At 41.6% G+C, this 24450-nt stretch overlaps 1 protein-coding gene across 1 annotated transcript in view; it reads left to right on the forward strand.

The window, feature by feature from the left end:
- Positions 1-6626: 6626 nt before the first annotated feature.
- Positions 6627-24450, forward strand: part of me1 (malic enzyme 1, NADP(+)-dependent, cytosolic) — a 75791-nt gene continuing 57967 nt past the window's right edge. Inside the window, exon 1 of the mRNA XM_083900995.1 lies at positions 6627-6759. Within this exon, the coding sequence (XP_083757121.1) occupies positions 6628-6759 (132 nt within the window). The 5' untranslated portion in view covers position 6627. The remainder of the gene's footprint in view (positions 6760-24450) is intronic.

Raw genomic sequence — 24450 nt, forward strand, 5'->3', positions numbered from 1 at the left:
GAGTCGAGCCAACAATTCATCCCTGTTATTGAGTCGAGGCTAACAGATCTGCAGTGTGTCCGCACTGAGATGAAACTGTTTAGACGCGCGGAGACAAACACGAGGTGATGTGACATTTATCGCGGACAGGGCCTCTTGTTTATAGTGTGTGGATTTGGACAGAGGAGATGTTTTCATTTCGCAGTGTGGGTGCCAGGACTAGAGACATGTAAGAAGAGGGGAGGAACGCACAGAGAAAAGGTTATTTGTTGCTGATATCAGCGAGAAGAACACATTTCACATGATAGATTCACATGTACATTTGATTTGGGAATATCCAGTGGCGTGGACTGATTTCCTCAAGTGAAGCTGGGCTATAATCTCGACATACAGAGAATTGTGTGGGGTCACAAAGGTTATCTATACACACCCTGAGACTCGGCTAACACGCTAATCTCTGTCTTCTTTCCTGGAGAAGAAAGGGAGGTATTGTTGGAGCGCGGTCGATGACGCGGTCTATTTGCTCTGGAGTTTGACTGGAGGAGCTCCGCTGTCTCTCCATGTCAAATCTTCTTCATTGTTCCACCATCGTGTTTGGCAAACCATGACCTGCCGTTCTGCCGTGGCACACCTTGTCTTGTGGGCACAGTCATTATTAAAAGAGCCAAAAACACACCCGCCGACTCATTCACGCATGCTTGAGAGCGGAAACATACACAAACACACTCATGTACGCACACGCACCTTGTGCTTGAAGAGAGAGAAAAATATGGAAAAGTTAGATCCCTATTTACTTTATAATGTAATTTTGATTTCTCAACTTTAACTTGTTTTGTTTTTATTAGGAACGACAGATAAGCATTAATGAGCAAACACCAAGAAACTGTATACTTAAGCACTCACACCGTAAACCTGACGGTGCTCTCATTACTGGAGTGTGTAAACTGGCAACATTGTGACAAAAGGTTACTGTATCTGCCAGAAACTTATCTTAAAGCTTTATTGCACCCTCTATATATGTCTACTGCTGCTTCTCTTTACATTAAACAGTTAAAAATGTGTTTTTTTTTGCATTATTGAGCAAAATGTGAGCAAACAAAATCAAACTCACATTAAATTACAATGGCAGCCACATTAAACGCATGCACCAGAGGACCACATTTTAAAGCAAAGGCTCAGGGAAAAGACTCCCTTAGGATATGTTGAGGGCTTCCTTAGCCCAACCCAGCCTATTATGATCAAGCACCGTCTTGCAGAACACACACACACACACACACACACACACACACACACACACACACACACACACACACACACACACACACACACACACACACACACACACACACACACACACACACACGTTAACTGTGCTTTGTGTAATAATGCAAGACAGAAAAGCCTACGCTTAAAGCTCTCTCTTTTCCCTCTTTTCCACAAATATCCACAGGCTCAAACAGTGGGTCATTATGAAGAGTGATCGGTGAAAGGGCCCATTGATTTTTTTGGGTGGAATGGGGGAAGGTCATGTATAAAGAGAGAGAAAAGGGGGAGAGCGAAGTTATGTATGTATGTATGTATGAATGGCAGCAGATTTCAAAGTGTAGCGCACTTCAGGAATCCCTCCAAAACATCCACCCATTTCCTCCACTGGTACTGAAGGTGCTCGGCAAGCCCACTTTTGTGTGTGGGCTCAATTCTGAGTCCAAATGGAAACAGCCATAGCTTCGTAAAAAAAAAAAGTACCTAATGGGAAGGAAATGTGGCTCTGGTTCAGATTTTCCTATAGTCGTCAAACCCAGACACTGCGCGTTCTTGAGAGCAGGAGGAGTTTTGAAAACCTCACACACTGTTGTGTAGGTCTGCAGAGATAAAGCCGCACACAGGACTTTGTTGATAGCGGTTATTGGTACAAGGTTGTGAGACGTAAAAAGAAACTGAGGTCGTGACTGGTGAGCACACCTTCACACGCGTGATAGTGAGACTTTTACCTCACACTCCTGTGTCTTTACCTTTGTGCCTTTCCACATATCCACTGTTCTCATAGTATCCGTCTCAAAACCAACATTTTCAAAGTTTCTTACCAAGAGCCATTCAGCGACAGAGAAGAACAAACCCTGGTTGAACTGAGGTTTTTGAAAGACATGAATGGAAACAGGAAAAGCCTTCAACGCTTTAAATTAAACAAACAAAAAGCTCCAGATATGAGTATGAGACTAATAATATTGATATCTAGATTATCAACTACAGATGTGATACTATATACAGCTTTATATGCACTGTACTTTTAAATTGACTGTCTGTGAGAGAGTGAATCTGTCTCTGTATGTTGGCCCTGTACCTCGCCTGTAGCCCTTTATTGTCAGCAGATATTGGCTCCAGCCTTTGACCCTCATGGGGAGGATAAAGCAGTAGAACATGGATAGATGAAAGGTTTAATAGAAGGCAAGCTGTGGTGTCTGCAGTATGTTTATGTGTGATGCTATTAGCCTTCAAAATTCCATATGAACTCCGTATGCCGTATATTTTAAACCGACAGGTGCCAATGCTATCAAGACGTATAGTTTTCCTCACCCCTGAGAGTCTGACTGTAATTACACCTAACAACCACATCCGTGAATCCTTTACCATCAGCTGCAGTGCAGGAAGTGCGGCCAGGTGTTCTTGCCAGTGTGCAACAGAATAAACGGAGGAGGTGTGTGTTTGTGGGTGATTTGATTCTCGGTAATTGTGTCTGCTGCTGCTGCTGCTGCTGGTTCCTCCTCTTCCTAAGTAAAAAAAAAACCCCACAGGAATAAACAGGAGTCAAAACACAGACGCGGGGGTGTATGAGCGGGGTGTGGGCGTCTGTTTATGTTTCAGACTGCATAGATCATAAATTTATGTTAAGGAAATTCTTTGTGTGTATGTGTGTGTGTGTGTGTGTGTGTTTCAGAACTGCCGGTTCTTTAGATGTAATAATGGAAGCGTGAGGCAGTAAAACATCAGGGTCATGAAAAGTTGATAAGTGCATATAGTGCAAAATGAAGCTGAGTGTAGTCACCTAGATTCACCTAGAAATCAAATGTTGAGACCTGTGAATCCGATGTTGAAGTATCTGAAACTCTTGATTGACCATCAGGGGGCAACTTGTTGTTATTGTATAAAGAAGACAACAAAAAGAGAAGGAAAGAAAATCAGAGAAAATTGTAATAAATAAAACATAAACTCACAATTTCCAACAAACATTTCCTTTAAATCCTTATGGTTCAAAAAAGGAGCCTAGTCGAGGCCTAGTATTTTATTTATATGAATACTATATAGCCAACAATCTATGTCTATAATAAATTAAAGAAAATAACACAGGCAACCAATCCTCAAATTTAATTTCATCGCTGAAGCTATTCCATACATTGACTCCTTTGATTTAAACATAATTTATTTTCCTGAGGAGTTTCAGGTCTTCTTCAATAGTTTGACGTCCACTTTGTAAATTATGGCTGTATTTAGAGTCAAATAGCGCATGTATTTGGGGCAGGAACACTGTGTGTGGCAAACGCAACGATCTGTTTTTGAAAACCTGAGAATGATAGTAGCCATCTTTGAACTGTTGGATTGAAGAAAAGTGATTTATTATTTGTTTGTACACGCAGAGATTAAGACGAGACAGCTTCCTTGACAGCACACAGCTGTTTCAGTGCTGTGATCACCTTCAGCTGCCGATGGCACTTCCCAAACTCGCTGTAATTGTAGAAGTATGGATGTAGCCTTAGTTAGAACAGGTTGTTTCATGTTTTGTATTTGTGTGTTTTGGTTTGTGTTGGCAGGGGGGGAGAAAAAAAATGATGTCACTTCTGTGCACCGGAGATCAATTTAATGTTCAACACTGAATCGCTGCATGTTGACAGTTGGTGTTTAGAGAAAAGTTAAGATGTAATTCACAGTCTGTCAGCATAGGAAGCTGCTAAACACAGAGATTGGCAGAGGTTTGATGTTGACTCTTTGTTGTCTTTTAGGACAAAAAAGATCTGCGACCGTGTCTGTTGCCAGAGTGAAGCATGCAGCACAATCTCCTCCGTGACCCCACGTGAACCGCTACACAGTGACTGTTGTTCCTGCAGCGGTGTGCAATTTTAATTCAGCTGAGGGAAAAAAAACAAAACAATCAACAGAAAGTTTATCTGAACACTTATATAAGAGATATCATCTCTTCACTTACAGCAGCGAGATGGTATTGAAATATACAAAGTGGATGTGAGTTGTGAGGAAGTGATCTCTGAATGCAGATTACAAGTTTAGACGATTCCCCCAAAGTTTTATTGGCATCAAGCTGGTCTGAGGTAGATGACATAAGTCCTGAAAAACTCAAACAGTGCACTGGTGTGCGAGGAGGACTCAGCCCAGTGTTAGTGAGTTTATCTCTGTTCTGCTGACTCTCAGACAACTTTATCAGTGTAACTGTCTTCCTTCACACTCTTGGCACGAGCTCAGTGACACACACTCATAGTGAGTCCCTGGTAATGAAGATTGGAGCAAAAATCATTAAAAAAAAAGTCTCTATTTACACCAAAAAAGCAATCACATGAATGAAATTGCGATAAACTGAAAGTAATACGTTTTATATGGGTAGAATAAACTGAACTTAATAAATCTGCTGGTTTCTTGGCAATACTTTTGCGAATGTGCCACCTTATCGTTGTATGCTTTATGGACCTTGGATTGAATCTCTTCATGCTGTCAGACTGATGTTGCATAACTTTCCTGCTGCACACACGTGATAGTTGACCTTGGCCTCAAATATGATCCCTCTTGTCACAACCCCCCACTCACCCATCACACCAGTAAGTTATGTGTATGTGAGAAATGTCATGACTCGTTAAAACTTAAAGAGGGGGAAACTATGCAGTAATGTAAGTCTTGTAAACCTTGTACTGGTGTACCGGTGGTTCTTCACCTGACTCTCTTTAAATAAACTATAGTGTATGTACTGTAATGGTAAATTCAATGTCTTCATAACACAAGATATCAGGTCCTTTTGTGTATTCAAATTAGGATGTCTAGATCCAACTCGCACCTAACTACATCTACACGATATCTCGGTGGGGAGTCGGCCCCGATTCCTGCCGTAGACAAAGGGGTGTGAAAGCACGACCTGGAGGGGCAGACCCCTTTCCAGACAAAGAGATCTGAAAGGGATGTTCCCCAGGTATAAATGTTCGGGGCTCACTATGCTCTGGGTCTTTCTCCAGGTACAAACACTCATGTACAGATTGACCTTTTCTTTGCAAAGAAAATAAAACCTTGTCTGTCGGCAGACGTCTCTATTTCATTCTTCACCAGCAGCAGCAGCAGCAGAGAGGATTTCCACAACAGTACTATTGTGTGTCACCTGGCTGAGTCTAGAAATAGCATACATGCCTTTCACGAGAACCAGGTAGAGCTGCTTTTAGGGCTCGTACACCTCAGGTAAACGGGTTTGTCTGGATTTAAAAACGGCGTGCAGCGACATTTGGAAAGGCAGGGGCAGAAGATAAATGCTTGGCTACTGATTGGTCAGAGAGTGTCGTCATGAGTCATGAGCGTGACGTCCGGCGCAAGAATCAAACCGATAGATCAGTTAAAAATAATTAATAGTTAATTAACTGACTCCAATGATCCAGTACACCCAAAAGAACTGCTTTGCTCGCCACTAGTTTGTGTCTCGTATGTAAAACGCCGTCATTGGAAGTTTTGTGCAGTCTACTATTTTTTTTTTTTTTAATTTGATAAAATTTGATCAAATTCAAGTTTAAAGTCAGAATTCTGACTTTTATCTGACACTTTTTTTCTCTAAGAATTCTGACTGCATTAATTTGTGCTGTTTTTTTTGTTTTCAAAAATTATTTTAAGTTTGTATTGAATGATAACAGTAAAAAATAAATTACTTTATTATGTCAACTTTATATATGGGCCCACGGTTGGTGTAGTGGTTAGCACTCTTGCCTTTGCAGCAAGAAGACCCGGGTTCCTAGGTTCGAGCCCTGTTGGAACAACTTCAGAACAAGGGCCTTTCTGCAAGGAGTTTGCATGTTCTCCCTGTGTGTGCGTGGGTTTTCTCCGGGTTCTCCGGCTTCCTCCCACAGTCCAAAAACATGCGATGTGGGGATTAGGTGAATTGACCACTCTGAATTGACCGTAGGTGTGAGTGTGTGAGTGAATGGTTGTTTGTCTCTATATGTGGCCCTGCGATGGACTGGCGAACTGTCCCGGGTGTACCCCGCCTATCGCCCAATGTCTGCTGAGATAGGCACAGCACCCCCCGCGACCCTCTGGTGGAGGAAAAAGCGGTAGATAATGGATGGATGGATGTCAACTTTATTAACAGTGATCTATTTCTATCTATTTAATCTTATCTTCAAAACAATAAAAGCATAAAACAATAAAAGGGTGTGTTCAGGTTCATATCGCTCATACTCCTCCTATATATACACACATGTATGTATACATATAATGCACCTGATGCCACAGTGGCCTCCAGTGAGTCATAGTAAACAATAAAAAGAGCAGAGTGATCATGATAAGGAGAAACAGGCTCAGTGAGTGTGTGAGTGTGTATCAGTGGCCTGACTCTGACTCTGACTCTGCACTTGTTGCGTTCAGCGGCTTCTCTCTATTTAAAGGGACAACAACATGATGTCACATGCTCTATCCAGACGAGAGTCGGTGGACACAGAGATGCAGAAGTCCCGGGACGAGAGGAAAACTGTCGTTTTCACCAAGAAACGAGGCTACGATGTGACCCGGAACCCTCACCTTAACAAGGTGAGTGTGAGGAGGAGGAGGAGGAGAGTTTTCAGCGTTTTGTCTCCGTGAGACACAGCGCCAAGCTAGCAGCTGTTGCTGCTGCCTTCAGGTACTGTGGGAAAGTACAGCAGCAAAGAATAAACAAAACGTAAATGACAGTGCGAGGAAACCTCTTATACTGTCATATTTAAAATAAGTTTGTGAGAAACTAATGAGTGTCAGCCACCACAGCAGCGTATACGTTACTTTAGTGCTAACGTGTGAAAAAATGACACCTAGCTTAATCAGATGCTAATTTCTTGCCACACTTTCATTGACTTACATCCTCTGATCACCAAAAAAGTAACAACATTAATCATATTTGAGGTCATATGACATGAGGTATAATGCATGTGTTTTTTCTTGTCCCCCCACTGTTTGAGTTGAGCCCTCAGGAGGGTCAGTGAATGCAACATTAGCCAGGAGGTTTAGGTATCAGCTTTTAGTCCGGGTTATATTTAGAGCTAAAGGGACCAACCACTGCTGTGGAACACAAGTGTTTGGCCATGACCACCCTATTCATTGTCGCTTATTCATTGACGACTGGAGATAATGTGTCTCCACATAGACACTTCTCAAAAGTACGACTCAGCAGATTGTAAAGGCAGACCAGATATCACTCAGGATGATAAAGTCTACTCTTACTAAAAACCTCTGTGAATATTTAAAACTGAAGCTTGTGTTTGAGTCATTTCTTAAAGTACAATGAAGAACAACGTTGGAAGTTGCTGAATCATCATCCAATTGTATCACTTATAGCCTGGAGCAGGTTTTCGTAACCTTTTCGAGTCAATCTTGAAAGTCCTGTACCTGTGACTTTCTTCTGTTTATCTTGTCATGTCTAATGTCTGTCGTTGTTTCTGTCTCGTATGCTTCTGCAAACAAGCCTCTGTTGTGCAAGACGGATTTCCGTCATGTTCTGACAATGAAGTATTATCATATCGTATTTAACACTTGATGGATAGCCTGACGCTATCGACGGTTGTTGGTGGACCTTGTCTGAGAAAAATCATCGGCAAAAGGGAGAACATCTTTGTCTGAGAGATCCCTTTACGTCGTTTGAGTTGAATGTATTTGTGATTTGATTTGCTTGTTGTCTAGATGAATGCCTGGTGTGCTGTGAAGCCTTGTTTTAGTTTGGCACTTTTGATGAATTAATATTTATTTACTTTGATATGTCAAAAAACCAATACAAATATACACATCACAATGCAGTTCCTGACACAATCCAAGGCCCTTTACTGACCCCAGTTGACCTGAAGTGTGAGATAAATGAATTACATTGCTCTCATAATCTTTCTGTGGTTAAAAATAAGAAAGAAAGAAAAAGGGAGGAATGGTTGCTAGAAATAGACTGTTATCTATTCTGTAAAGTGAAAGGTCAAAATTGCAGATGCAGTATGTTAATAAAGTAGGATGTATCACTACACTGCAAATGGTGAAGTAGTCATTTCTGGGCCTGTCATAATGGTATCAGAGTTTCAGTCTGTGGAGTTTTCTCCTATGGCCAGCAGCTTTGCTTGTTGAAATCACTGATGTATTATCTTTTTTTTTTTTTGCTGTAAATGTATCTTCAACAAAAGAGTCCCTGGTTGCCTTTGAGCCTTTTTCCAGTATTTTCCTCTGGTTTGTCCGGTGGACTGAGGCCGCAGAGGTCAGGCTATGTGGTGACATGGTCTCTGTCCATGGTGCTGACTGGCCATCAAAACAAATGGCTTGATTCAGGGTCACTCTCATGCCAGACCAGTGCAGTCTGGCTGTTCTTTGTCAATGTCAGGCTAATTTTAGTTCACTTGTGCAGTCTATTTTTTCCCTCTGAGAAGATTTTGATAGCTCCATTGGTGGCTATGGGTGTTGACACATTGAGTGCCAGCATACCTGTGGCACTGGTTTATCTCACTATTAATGCATAGATACAGTATCCAGCTTATGGTGTTGCAGAACAGAGAGAATGTAAATGAGCTGTCAGCCTGTGTGGGGTCAACACTGAGCTCATATGTAAGTCAGTTGGGTTCAAAAAGCCCAGTGTGTCAGAGGTGAGGTGGCCAGTGTTGTGGTGGCAGCAGAGATACATGGCTGTCTCGTGAGTACACTATTATTATTATTGTTGTGACTAATAATATGAGCAAATCAGGGCATGCTCTGTAACCAGGGGTGTTCAAGCTACACACAAAACAGATGTTGTGTTTTGTTTGGCACTGTTCCTGAAAGGTGAACGATATCATTAGAGTGCAGCTTACATCGGCCCTATAGCTATTCTGTGTGGTGGAATATGTTTGATATATTATATTATACAGTTCTAGCACTACTCGGCTCTACTGGACTCGGTTAGGGTATCAGGCACGTCTATCCAACTGCACACAGAGGCATTTTGATCTACATCCATTGGTCACACCCCTTGAAACTTGATGAAACACAATTTAAGGTCCATTTTTCTTTACCCGTATCTCATGTGCAGGTGTAACAGACATCCTCCACTTTCAGACAGCTGTCTACATTACAGCTCATGTCCCATTGTTCAAAGTTGCTCCAGTTTAATGTGTGTAACTAAAGTGATTATGTGTCAAAAATGCAGGCGACCTGCAATCTGTGCTGTGCCTGAACACATCGTGTGTAAACACAGACAGTGGACTGAGGTGGCTGACCACTTGTCTTCTGTGTTGACATGTAAGACAGGTGTGAGATCAGTGTGGATCTTAGCCATGAAATCTAAATGCGAGCAAAGACGTTTGTTAAACAACTGACTGGTAAACATTTCCACTCCGAAGTTATATTCAAATGTGACGAACCATTGGGTCTCTTGTCTGCTATGTTATGCTAAGTGGTCACTGTTGTGACATTTTGAACCTCCAACTACTGCATTTATGTTCTTGTGTACTTAGTTTGTCTCCTTTTTGTTTTTACTTGTACTCAACTGTGCTGGTTGTCATAGCCTTTGCATTCTCTTCTTCATTTATGTCAGTTTTTGCTTCTCGTGACTTCACTTGGAAGAAATACTTTTTGTGATCTAAAAAAAGGGTTTTCACTGTGAGGCTGGAGTATTTGCAATAAAACAGTGGGGTTTATGGTCAGCTTTGCAGTGGGTCATGAATAACAACCTACTTGCTGACTATCAGGAAATATTGCAGTGTAGTCAAAGTATATGTTATCTGAGCACTGCTGCTGGTCTGCTCTTTTGATATAAGTTAATAAATGTGGTTTGGTCCTGACACGCTGCTGCTATGAGCCGCTCTCTGTGCTGCTTTGAAAATCCCCTTTTGATATCATGTTAATGAAGCTTGAACTTTCTCCAGAATGACCTGACTATAAAACCTCTTTTTTCAAAAACCTCAATTTACACCTTGTGGCTCTGAATGGACTCAGTGTTCATGGGGGCTCCTGAAGAGGGCTAGAAAGGTTGACCTACATCCACGAGGAAGCATGGATGGTGTAAATCTTATGCTGTTAGACTGTGTTTCATCTGATTTAATGAAGTTCTGTTTGTGATCTGGAGACATGTGTGACAGACACATAGAGATCAAGAGTTTTATTTTCTTACCCTCTCTTTCCCTCTCTCTTTCTTTTGAGCCGCGTTGTAAGTGAATGTTACAAGAGGCTGAGCTCTTTGTTCTTACTTTTATGAGAATGCTTTTCATCTCATATTGAAGGTGGCTCACAATTAGTTTTTTTAATTTTGTGCTGTTTTGTTTAATGGTTTGTTAGAATAAGATGAATTATAAGATGGGAGAACAGGTCCCTCCAAGAAACAAGGACTGAGGAGTCTGACTGTCTGACAGTTTGTATTCGGCAAACCAATTAGTTTTTCCTAAAAAGAGGAACAAAACATTGTCTGTTGTACTTCAAAAGGAAAATTATATGTTTTTAATTTATAGCTCCCATTTTCCCATCTTAACAGAATGCAAAACACAGAGTGGTTGCTGTATCTGATACATCTGACCACTCTCGTCAGTTGACCCAAAACTCAAACACACACAAAGTCAGAAAAGAAGGTGCCTTAAGCTGCCAGGTGAACCGTTCACTGTCAACAACACGCATGAACTGGGGTGAGGAAATTGGAGGAGAAGGTAGGAAATGACTGCTAAAAGTGAGTTAGTTGCCAGGCACAGACAGCCTTCTGTGGCTCAGGCAGTGGCACATTGATGCCTTCCCTCTGATTTCAGCGAACCCTGGGGATGAGGTGTGTTTACCTCCCTCAGCTGGTCCACCTTACCTCTAACTGGGGCCAGTCACAGCACAACCTGCTAATTGATGCTGAGGGACGCAGTGCTGAAAGCAGCCTGTACTCAACCCGACAAGATTCAATTTCCTTTTAATCTCTCCGCACATACACATATATATATATATACATGCAGAGCAGACACTGGGCGCACACACATTACACGGCTTCACCTTTCTCTTTAGTTAACACTCCCTCCTCCCTTGCCAGAGGTGGAACCGGATATTATAGGTGTGTTTTGTGTGTGTTCACTGTGCAATAAAGAGATGAAGTGGGTTGCGAGGCGCAGAAAGGGTTCTCTGTGGCGAGGAAGAGAGCGCTGGCCGTGCTCCACAGACGTCCTCTGTCTCCCTTGATCACCCATTAATGAGGCATCTGTGTGAATCCCAGCCCTCAGTGCGTCTCGCTGACGCGGGTTCCGACTGCCGTAGCCTCAAAAAAACAACAACAACAACAACAAGCTCCTTAAAATCAGCGCCCAATCAGGGGTGCTGTTTCACCTCAAACACTGAACTGAGCTGTCGGTGTGTCAGCCCCCAACAGATGCCCCCATTCACTGGCTCTGTGCTGCGGGTGAAGGCGACTGTAACAAGTGCAGTCAGTCATAAAGGTGAAGGAGAATAAGGACAGCAGCTCCTGATTGTTGACAGTGATACATCAACTCCCTGGTCGCAGTCTTTTACCTGTTTTCAGAAAAACATCCCATCTTACAGTTAAGAATAGCGGACTGACAAGACCTGCATTCAGGGGTGTTTCAAAAGACCTTGGAGTCTTTAGGCAAAATGAACCCCACATAGAACCAAACCTAACCTCATTGGGTCTAGTTAGGGGTTTCAAACCACAGTGTCTTACAGATTCCTCAAGTCGATCTTAAGACTGAAGGGATTTCTTACATAATTGTTTTCAGCAGTTCTCTGAGGTTCCCTCTCACCTCAGGGCCCCAGGCAATTGCCTAATTTGCCTACCCTGTTGCAGCGCCACTGCAGTCAAGTATACAGTAGGCCCCTGAATGAAAAATGGTGCTGCCAGTCATGCTATTTAGTGCTAAATCCCATGAGAACACACATTGATCCCCTTGATTAAACAGTAAGTTTTTGTTTATTAAAGTCCTCCCGAGCATTTTGCGTTATGTCAGCATCTGAATGCTAAATAAAACTGAGAGCCCAGACAGCGCAGTAATTGGATGCTCCATTCGTGACCACAGGCTTCACATACGATGCTGCTTGATGGTTTGTCAAAGATCAAAGACTATAATTTTACAATCTCCGTTCTTGGAAAGAGCTGAGTAATAATGCTGTGGATCTGATTGGGCACTGACGATGGGCTGGAACGCTAAATAGCGGCAGTCCTGATAAACCACGGTTGCAACTGGAAGTCATTATGCTTGCAGTTTAACTCCGGTTTGGTACGCTCATCAACTTTTGCTCCCAGAAAAAGATTCCATTTCTCTTTCCATTAGGTTTATATTCCTCCTAATCTTCATTCTTCTTAATAAATAAACAAATTTAGCTATAAACAAACAGATGGCAACAAATATGTTGAGGTTTTACAAAGATTTCTGTAGCAGTCTCTGTTTGTCTCTCTCCTTTGCGCCGTGCTTTGACTGATTTGTTAAGTGTTACACGTGGAACAGTGTGCTCCAGCTGATCTTTATTATTGAAGTCTGATAATGTTTTTTATAACAGCGTATGCACTTTGATATAATGACGTAACCGTTTTTTAAAAGGTGCCAGTGATAATGCAGCTGGTTGACCTGGCACTCAGTGGAGCCAGTGAAGTCTGGAGAGTATATTTCCCTCTGAGTCACCATGTCAACATGACATGAGGACCGAGTTTGTTTTCTGCACTGTCAACACTTGGAAAAGCTCTGCGAGGACAGTTTTCTGTGTTGATGATGTATTACAGCCTTGTTGTGCGGTTAGCCGAAGTTCCCATGGCCCTTGGAAATCTTTCTAAAATTATCAGTCTGAAGGTTTTTGCAGTCTCTGGGCCCCATCCGACGTACTGTACGGTCAACCTTTTACATGTGAGCGAAAGTCGTCTGATGGATGTCTGTGACGACAAATCAGTGGTTTTAAATCAAATAGATTCATGAGGGCCGCTTGACAAACTGGAGAACAAACAATGGGCACTTAATGATGATAAATTGGACGGATGTCAGAGGATTAGATACTAATATTGATATGGCATGAAACGAGAGGGAGTATGTGATTATCTTACAGAAATGAAAGCAGTGACAGCTACTTTCAAACACCCCAGGAAGCGCGTGTGTGAGCGTAACATTAACCCTGGTTGACACTGGATGGATGTGTGGCATGTGCATTACTGCTGTGCCGTGTCTCACATGTGTGTTCACACCGGCTGCGTGTCTGCTGCGTTTCACTCTCCCTCTGTGTCTCGCTCGTCTCCCCACACCAAAGATATGATTATTCACTTATTATTCACATCTGTAAAAGAAAAACATCACATAATTTCTCACTCGGTAATACTACTACAGAATCTGACCAGGTGCTAAAATAGTTCAATATAATATGTTTAAAATTATCAACAGATTTTTGCTGAAAACTACGTACATCACTTGTGAAAAATTAGGAGACACCAGAATTTTAGGTGCATCTCGTACATCTAGGAACACTTTAATCTGGATGCTGAAATTATGCTGAAACATGACAGAATGCAGGCAGTAATGCACGTGTGATACTGCTACAATAAAGAATGATGATGAATTGTTGCCTGTCCGCATGCCAATGGTCTTTAACATGAATTGTCTTTATTTTGCACCACACACAGTTCTACAATCATGTGAGACTCTCCTTGAACCTCCGGTGCTTGTTCTGAATTGTAAACATGTTTTAAACAAGACGCTGAGTTCGGCACAAAATCATGTTCCTGCTCGTACATGACCACAGAGTCGACTTTTGACTGAAATGTTGGGTGGATCGTATGAAATTGAGACATTTCACGCTCCCCAAAGGATGATCAGTATAGTTCACTTTTAATGATCCTGGTTCACTTTCCCTCTGGTGCTTTCATCCAGTCAAAAAGCATAACTAATGATGTTTCCAGACTAGGTTTGGTTTTATTCTGAAGTATTGCTGTGCATGAGTTTAGTCTTATTTACGTCAGACTTCCTGTTTCAGTCTGCTTTAAGTTTAGGCCAAGCTATGCTAATAGAGATGAGAAGACATCACTCTTGTGTCTGTTCCAATATGAAGCCAGGTCTGTTTCTGGATATAAAGTTAATGATGTATTTCCCCAAATTATTAAGCATACCATTACATTTAATCAACGTGCACTGTGGCTTCGTAGCTCAATCAACTTTCTTCACCATCACACGGCAGAAATCATGTTGCCGTGTGATGGTACACGTGTACGTATACTTTATGTTTGAGGATGTTTCAAGGTGGACGACTGCGGGGTTGAACTTGATGGTTCTGGTCATCAGATTACAAGGCAACGTTTAACCGAGCGGCAAAAGTGGGACAAACCTTTCTCTGTTCAGGCTTCATACAGAGCAGCTGCACTTGTCAGTCTCCCTCCTTAGGTGGACCACAGGTATATGTGAATATGTGTGCACACTGTTTGAGTGTGCGTGTGTGTGTGTGTGTGTGGGTGGTATTGTCCCAGGTGTGGCCAGGTGTTTCAGGTGGACCGCACGCACTGCTAGACATTCCTCTGATGGACTGAAGTGGATCAGCCAGACTGGAAGAAAGTGCACCCCTTATTCTCCTCCCAATAAATGGCCTCCTAACCTGATCTTTAGATGCAAGCACGCATGTATGCATGCGTGAACACATTGTCTGACATGTTCACAAAACAGATTGTAAACCAGCAGACACACATTCAGCGCTTTTTATCAGTGTTTACCTCTGAATTGGTTTAAATAAACTCGGCGTAATATGAGCGTGCTATCAGCTCAACTGCTCCTGCACACTCACACACTTCTGATGGTGTGTTTATTCAGCAGCAGGTCCCTTGAAATAACCCTATCTCCTCTGCTCATCTTTGTGTTTTTGTAAGATGGCCCTCATTCACGGGAGCACAATAGAGAAGTCATTACCTTGTCCCAGACTGAAAAAAGGGAGACAGTCTGATCCTAGTCACCTTCCTATGAAGCTCATCTCAAGCATCCCTCTTCTTTCAGCCCCTGCTGTCTGCTCTCTTCTCTTCTTAAGGCCACTTTTGTCTGTATATTAGACGAGTGGATGAGTGTTGGATGAGCGGTGAAGGGCTCTAACTGTTGTAACAGACAGACATAGTATTTAGTTTCAGCGTTCTGCAGCGTAGTGGATGTATGACCATTATGTGCAAATGGTTTTCCTCAAGATATGGGTGATGGATATCATTTATGACATATCTTTGTTGATTGACAGGGTTTGTGTAGTTGCAGGCTCAAGGCAGAGGTTGATATTAGCGGTTTGTGTGTGGCAAAAAGAAAATGTAAGAATGTCAGGTGGTTAGACCAATATTGGCATTTTTAATTCCAATGGAATGGCTGCTGTCATGCAAATTGTCATGCATTTCTTAGATAAATCCTTAGGAGAAGGATGTTTTTACACAAAGCAGTATAGCATGAGTTGGTACAAATATCCCTGCCTTCCAAGTGATCCCTAAGCAAACATGGCAGCTAGTAAAAAAACTCTTGTGTGGCCTGTGTCTGCTTCTCTTTCACCACTGACCATAGCCTTCTTCTGCATTACTGGTGGCAGTGTCGTGGTCTTTTCCCTGTGTTTTAACAGAGGCAAAGTTGTTGCTTTGTGAATAGACCAAACCTTTTTCCTCTTGTTTTTACTGTCTGGGTGCATTTAAGGAATCAGCTGCGCTCAAGGTGGTTGTAGGAAAACACATTTCTGTGGGGGCCAGTGCATTAGCTTGACATATCCACTTCTGAGTAATGATTCCTCTCTCGCAGTCGTCACTGAGTTGAGTGGGACATGGCTGTAGGTCAGTTCTAGTACAGAGCGAGGGCTAATGCAAATGTAACTTTATTTCCCCTGGTGGTTAATACTAAAATATCTTTGTTGTTTCTTGTTGGAATTGCTTTCAGAAGTCAGCAGTTAGACAGACTGTGGAATAGGACTGGCCCTCTGTGAGACCACAAACAGATTAATTGAGGATTTCCTGTGCTATTAAGATGGTTTAGCCATGAACATTTCACTGTGCACTGTTTTTATACACATACATGTGTGTAAGAGAGTATAGGTTTTGCTTTTTTTGCTTTAACTTATTGTCTCATTTGTTACGTTCCTGCTTCACGATGAAACTTCACACAATTGAGCTTTTATCACAAACCAAATCTGTAACCAGGACATGACCAATGGATGCAGAGGTACCACTTGGCCAAAAATATGAATCCAATGCCTTACAGAATTACAGATTTCTTTCGAGGCTTGGACTCAATCCCAGCAACACTCAGGCTCCTAAGGGACCTTGAGTGTTCAGCATGAAAAGACTGCCTCAAGGGGATTGGCTGCCTTTGAAGAACCCAACATGTCCACTACCTCCACCCACTCAAGGCTGCCCTCCCTAAGTCAACAGTGGCTTGGTTTTCAAGGCTGTTTGGCCAACAAGCGTGTCTGTACATTCACAAGTTGACACCGCTTGATTTAAGGAGCCCTGTGCTTGCATATTTGCTCTGGATGAGGAATTTAAGATGCTTCATTCAGGCAGCCTCGGAGCTCAGATTGGCTCGGTGGGGATCATGACTCATGAAAGTGAGAAGTAAATTAGAGGCCAAGCTGCTGTCTGCTCTCACTAATGGCAGATTGAGGCACGAGATGTGCTGTCGTCGTCCGTGGTGATAGCTTTCATAATAATGTCAGTGATGTTTGGGGGATTGAAACACAAACCTTGAATACAGAAATACTGCATATTTTCATTTGGCTCAAATGAAAATGTAGATACAGCTTGAAAATCAAGTGAAATATAGTCCAAAATATGCTAAGTGATATTAAATATATTAGATGTGATGATGATAGGGTAGAAAATGTAAAAAAACAATAGAAATTTGGCATGAACGTGAAGCAATGACTTGGCCACAGTAGAGTAGAAACACATAATATCCAACATAGTCTCTTATGTGTTATACAGTGTCTCATTACTCATTTGTTTTAGAAGTTACACAAGTTCAAACAGATAAAATCGCCCATAATTTGTAAATACATTGCTTACCCACACCATTGCAGAGGTAAATCAATGACAGGTGATGTGGATTTATATTACAGTTGCAATAACAAGCAACCATTGTATTTCACAAACAGAGAGTCAGTGTGATTTTCTCGTTTTCTCACAGCTGATTATTATTGTGCCTAATGGACCAGAGGACCATGGTGCCACCTTGAACTTTTAACACAGCAACATTTACATAATGTCACGACCCCTGAATGATCCACGCACTTTTTCATTGAACATTTATTCAGTTTGAACTAGTTGTTCTGATTTTGTTCTGTTGTTTTTTCCCTGTGTGTACTTTGTTTTTGATTTTTTATGTGTTCCAGGTCTGTTCCCCCGTGTTTCTGTTGAATGAGTTTTACCTTTTTGTCTTTTGTTCATTTTTGAAACTGCATTTGGGTCCTGAGTTTTCTTTTTTTTTCACATGCCTGGTTATACTGGTTGAAGGACATTCTCTCTCACATGCATCATGGAGCATTTGTGGTAAGATAAAACCAAATTACATGACTACAAAATGCAAACTCTCTATGTCGTACATGAGCCAAGAATCGAGTAAAGAAACATGGGAGATGGGCCCAGTCTTCGGGATTATTGTGCATATTTCTGTGAGCTTCTTCTGCAGAATCTTTGACAGCATGTCATGCACCTCTTCACCCAAGAACTCAAACTCAAACTAAAATTATGTATGTACATATGAGTCTGTATCCCCACTACAAATACATAATACAAGAGCTTGTTTGGGACTGGACTGAGCCCGCATTCTCTGAAGAAAAATGGTTTGGTGCCCTTAACTTGGTCGAAAATGGACAAATGGTTTAGCTGGTGTGCCTTAATGCAGCTGCTGCATCTCAACACATGGTGTGGAGTCCTGTGTTAGCTTCTTGGCTATGTTGGCAATGTTTACATTGCTGCAAAATCACTTAGCTACTAGTGTCAATTCAGGTCTCTAAAGGCATTATATGTGGAGTGAAAATAATATATGCAAAATGTGATCACCAGTTATGGCTCAACTTTACAGGAACCCTCTCCTGATCCATCTTTGAGCCAGTAGCATTGCAGCCTTCTTAGGATGGCCAATATTCCTCTTATACTTGTATCAACGGTTTGTATTAAACGGATACAAACCAGGTGATTTTATTTGTTGGCCTGTTTGTCTTATTTGTATTTATGTGTCTGTTAGCAGGAGCTGTGGGGCACCTGATTAAGTGGGTGGATATGGCAACTTTTTCCCATGTTTGTACATTGCAAGATATGGCGTTTTATATGTTGGCGGAGGTTTGTGGTCTCTTCCAGTTTAGGCCTGTAATTTAGATGAAACAAATATAGAGATAGGAGGCCAAACCAAAAAGAAAAACTTGAGTTTACAGATCAGCACAAAGCTCAATTACTGCCTTGATTAAGCCTCATTTTGTTGTCAGCATGCGTCTTCTCAGTGCTGTACCGTCTGACAGCACTATTAACGCGACGCAGACGTATGGATAGTGAACACATTAGTGATCTTACTGATGAATGTGCTTGGCCCTTTGAACAAAGGTCGTGTTCTGTTGAGCCAGCCTGCTAATGACCACTGTTGTTTAGGGACAAGAGGGCACATGCAGGTCTTCCACGGCACATTTATATGCAGGCATTTGCTTGGGAAAAGCTTAGCAGAAGGATCCTGAGAGGAGATGGATGGGAGCTGACGTGTGCTTTTCCCCTTCCTCCTGAAAGGAAAGGATGAATTTAAAGGGGTTTTATTAGCAGGGCAATCCTCTTGAACCCTGCTAGGCCTGCCATTTTAGCAGGAACCAGATGGGAGCCATTTGACCTTTGCTGAGTCAATCTGCAGGATTTTGGATTTTGAAAAGTGAAAGCTTACAAGGACAAAAACTAATAAGTAATAGTACATTTTACAGGTTGAATGCTTAAGTCAACAAGTTATAGAATATATTCATTTGTTTAACCAATTGAAGTAAATATTCAACCATTAATACAATCGATTTTATTCTTATAATGATGTTTCTTTTACTTTTATAATATGTGGCCATTTACTGAACTGTATGGTTTCCAGGATGCAGATTGAGATTATTCATTCAGAGATAACACAGCATCAGAATCTTGTCGATATAAAGCAAACACACCTGGCCTGGAGTCAAATATTTGTTGAACTCACTGGCTCTTTTATCGAAGTCTTTATACAATCTGTACACAGTGAGGCACCACTTCCGTTCCGCTAATGGAATTATTAACAGTGCCTTTGTGTGTTTCATACATAAATACCAGAAATCCCTACAGTACATTCTTGCATTTTTTCCTGTGCCATGTAAGAGGAACGGATAAGGGGCAAATGTAAAGGTTAGACATGGACCATGAATTATAACCGTCATGAAGTCAACTGCAGGTTAAATGCTCAGACTGCTGACTTGCATTAGAAGTATTTCCATGAAATAAATGTTCAGATCTCACTTTAAATTGTATATATCAACAAGCATTTTATTTAAATCTATGATTTAATACTGGATGTGATTTTATTTTTGACGTACATCAGAACCAGTGCGATATTTCGCACATATCGCACTGAATGAACCATTTGTTTGGTTCCTCATACAGGTGCTTGCTCTGGTCTTTCTCCCTTTGGCAGGTTTATTGGGTTCAACGTGCAATCCTGTCCGTCACTGTGCGCTGATGTGCTCTTAAAACAAAGAGGAGAGAGAGACGTGAGATAATGAGCTGTCTCTGAGTGCTGTGTGAGCCACCAGAGGAAACAGGCTAATAAAGAGTGTCATTATGAAAGCGATGGAAAAACAAGACTTAAACAGACGCTATGTGGCAGTAGAAGTGTGTGATGTGGACAAAATCCAACACTCACAGCATATATGTAATGTCATATCACAATGTCAATATAACCCCCTCTGGAAAATAAAATATAGAATTCTGTTATGGAGAACATGTCTGTGAAAACCAGAAACATTTGTGTTTGCTAATGTGGCTAATGAAGTACCTGACAAATGAAATGAAAATAAGTCGCTAGACATTGAGAAATTGCAGCTTCACACTTGCTATAGACGGAATTCAAATCAGTCCAAAGTAAGTAATGTTGGCTTATACGCATAGACTAATGAAGCGAGATACATTTTCTCCATTAGACTTCACAGGGAATGTTGCAGTGGCCTTGTTTTAGCATGTTTTGGCATTTTGCAGTAAGAAAAAAAGTTGAAACTCTTTAAAGTGCGTGCATGCTGACTTCCTCTTGTGGATTACTGGAGCTCCTGAATAGAGAGGGGCAATCCTTACACTTTTTCCATACTGTGAGAATAATCTGAGGTCAAAGATCAAAGCTCCAGCTCATTGTGACCTTGTGATCATGATATTTTAGGACAGTCTGGTGGGAGTTTTTGGTTGTCTCTTTATCTTGTGGAAGCATGTTAGCCAACTGTAAAAAAAAATTCAAATCAAAGGAAAGACATGGATGTAAACTGCAATTTGACTGGTTGGTGGAGGCATACAGCAACAAGTCTGGGGGCAGTTTTGGGCCTTATTTAGTATCTATATTTATTTTTAATTGAGTTTGTCATTAAGCTCTAAGCTGTTGATTGAAGATGTTAAATGAATCAAAGAAACAATTTGTCACCTCTCGTTTCCTATTATGTGGTGTTTTTTAGAGCACTTTTAGCAAATGTAGGTTTTACTGTACAGTGAAGGCTTTACAGGTATTTCACTGTGAGCCATTTGTCAAGGAATTTCCAAAAAAGAGAGGGGGATTCCTCCTTGAACACTGTGGCGACCTGCTCTGGAGTCTTTCAAGGTCGCCTTCTGTTCACCAAGTGGACACAGACACGCAAGTTAAACTCATGCACATGCATTAATGCATGTGAATGTGGTACGTGCAGAGTGAGGTTTGCGCAAGTTTTTCCATTCTTTGACGCTGCACCTGCAGCCAAAGGCACGGCCCTTAAATAAACCTCTCATTTATTCTCATTGCACAATTAGGACCATTTAAGAAAGTGTTCCCTCTTGCTTTTGCAATGATAGGAAACACTTAAGTCCCTCATGGTGGCCCGAGTGAAATGAATGGACTGCTTCCCTGAGCTTGTTAGTGTGCAGTTGTTTGTTTTAGATCAGGTGTCGTAATGACAAACGGAAAAGAAATTGGGTGTCAAATGAGTTCTTTTTATAGCAAACACACAAAAAAACATTTATATTTAGCCACATGTCAGAGTGCCAGCTATACTGGCTGCACTCATCATCATTTTGATGTCAGGGGCGAATTTGCTGTTTGATTTCATCAGTTTTTTTTCTGAGAGAGAAGTTGGAGCCAATCTCAACTGAGCTGACAACAAACATTAACACCTACGGTCGACCTTTATCATTTTCCATGTGCACATTCATACTCTTCATAATCCGGTGGTTCCCAGATGTGCTGTGGGAATTTATGACAGCCATACATCATTAATATTACAATCAAATTATGTCAACACAACACTATTTGAACATGGATATTATTCTGACATTTGCCTTTTGGAGATGCTAAAAAAATCTCTGGATGTTGTAATGGTCGACTGGAAAGGGAGGTTTTCGTGAAACATTTGCACCTGAGGAGGAGTTTGGATGCAGTTGGAATGTTTTAATGTTCCATAACAACTGCGATTTTAAACATGGCAACAGGAAGGTAAAGAAAACGGTGCATGATATGGGTCCAGTGATGGAGTTATGCAGCTTACATATGGTGAGCATGGACAGCATGTCGTTCTGTGTAGAGACATTTTTATTTGCCTCCACGGGAAATGAGGACAGAAATCTCAGAGACTGCCTTTGATACGTTCTTAAAGCAAACCTAACTCAGGACTCTGGATTTTCAGGCTCTTTGACACCTTCCAATTTTAGTGGCCATGTGCTTTCATTTGTTTTTGTTCTCACAGACTGCCAGTGAACATACGTGATCTGATTCTCAGCCCAACTACTCCGTGCCTGCTTCATTTAATGAGCTGATTTCTTTCTTGGCTCGACTTTCAGAGGAATCCCTGATTGAGTTATTTCCAGAGTGAAGCCACACCGATGATTGTTTCCTCACTGCTTGTCCCTATCATAAACCTAAGCAGAGATTAGACCAACCTTTTTGTCTTTAGACCAAGGTATTTTTTATAGAGGAGAGGCTCAGAGAGATCAGCATTGTCTGATGAAGAGATGGCAGCAGATAACTGTTTGAAAACAGGGTGATGAATGTAGCATCACACATTTGTGAGGTCACATCCCAGCTGAGGGGCTCAGGTTCAGGTTCAGGTTCAGGTGAAGTAACCTCAACAAATAACTTAACCTCTACTCACCCTGGAAGTGCAACCAGAGCATGAATTCTACTTTGGGAAATTCAGGATTAAATACTATTCAGAACTACTTCTAATTTGGACAACACAAGAGCAAAAACAATAATGTTAAGATATAAATAGTTGTATTATTATATCATTAAAATGCATTAGTGTATTTTTCACTGAGTCACTCATCCATCTTCATTGGGCTTTGTATTATTATAAAGATAAGACTGAATGCCATGAAGACAAAGACCAACAATGATGTATTTTGATCATTTGAACATGAATAATGGCATGAGCCATTAAGTGGACGGTCTATAAACTTACAGCCTGGTCTTGCTTAAGTCCAGTCGCTTACAGAACCTCCACAGACATGATGGTGCCAAGATACAGTTCAAACTATGTTTCTCTGAGGTTGTACGGGAGCTGCTCTGTAGCAGTAGGATGAGTCTGTTCGAAGACACATGGTCTTCTAATGTTGCCACTGTTTCCACTTGATTGCTGATGCCTGTAGGATTGATATAGTGTAGGATGACTGCTACGTTCACCAGGAACAATGAGTGCAGTGATACCATCATGCTCTTTTCCTTCAAATTAGAGAATGCATACCTGTGGAAACATTTTTTTTTTTTTTTTTATAAGATGTGGTTTAAGTTTACCACGAAACCTACAGAAAGGTTCCATATGGGCATTCAATTCAGATGATTGACACCGACACTGATCCTAAAGCCAGCATAGCCTGAGAGATGTTTAGTGCAGCAGTGATGCTTTAAACTTCTCCAAACTTCTCAAGTGGAAAGAGGATGGAAAGCTAGAGATAATTCATGTTTGAGGAGGACAGATGAATCGATAGAGAGGAGATACAGTTAAAGAGAAGGGGTCAACACTTGAGGGTCAGTATTTGTTTTGGACATAAACCAGTACTCCAGTGCTTACTTTCATTCAGATTCATGGTGGCTGTATGCCGTGCAGTGTGAGCCAGGAAGAACATACACACTCACACATGCTTGAATGCATTCATGTTGGCTTTCAGCACACACCTACTCTCTTTATCTAATGTGAAAACCTAAGAGAGCAAATGAGAACACATCGCCCGTCACTACATTGGGTTTCATTGGCTGCCTCTTCTGTGCATTGGAAACCACGAAAAGACAGCGCCGCCATGGAGGTTTAACACCTGCTCACTTTCCTTTGCCTTAACTGGTAGAGTTTCTGGAGGTCAACGCCAATATTAAGAAGTAAAGAACCTGGGATTTATTCATTGTAACAAAGGTTCCTGAGCAGAATCAGACTCGTGATGTTGCGTACACAGCGTATTTTGTTATTTTGGATTTTGTTTGCTTTCATCTGCAGAGACTTCCTGCTGGTGACTGCAGGCATATGTGATCTGTTCTCCTTCCTGTTTGTGTATCAATTTATCATTTTTTGTGCTTGAACATCCAAAACAAGTGCTAGTTTACTAAACACTCAAAATCTCTCTAATCTCTCTTTCTCTCTCTCTACGTGGCAGCACCAGACAGAGAGGTTCTGCTGTGTGTGTGTGTGGTGGGGTGCTGGTGAGTGTTCTGGTGGTTTTGCTGTTATATAACAAACTTGGTCGGCTGGCTGATGAAAGCCTGAAAAAGCCACGCATGCTGGCCCTGTCCTACTGGTCCACTGCATCCAAAGAGCTCTTCACACCATCAACCAGATGCCAGTGGCCTCATCAGCTTACCTTTGACCTTTATAAAGAGTGAACCGCCCTCCCACTTTCTTTGTTTTTTTCCCCCGCTCTTTTTTCTGTATTTGTGTCACACTTAAGCCCACCGTTTCTCTCATCTTTGGACTATGTCCTCTAATCCTAGCTATGATAACTATGGGATAAATTTGTCATTCCACTTGGCTACTCACCCTCCTACTCCCAGCAGATGTTTTTACAGAGTCTAGACACACATGTCACTATTGATAAAACATGAGGATGCCAGGGTTTGCTGCAGGACAATGAGGACGTTGTGGAGT

This window comes from Microchirus variegatus (genome assembly GCF_963457635.1).
Source record: "Microchirus variegatus genome assembly, chromosome: 1".
NCBI lineage: Eukaryota > Metazoa > Chordata > Actinopteri > Pleuronectiformes > Soleidae > Microchirus > Microchirus variegatus.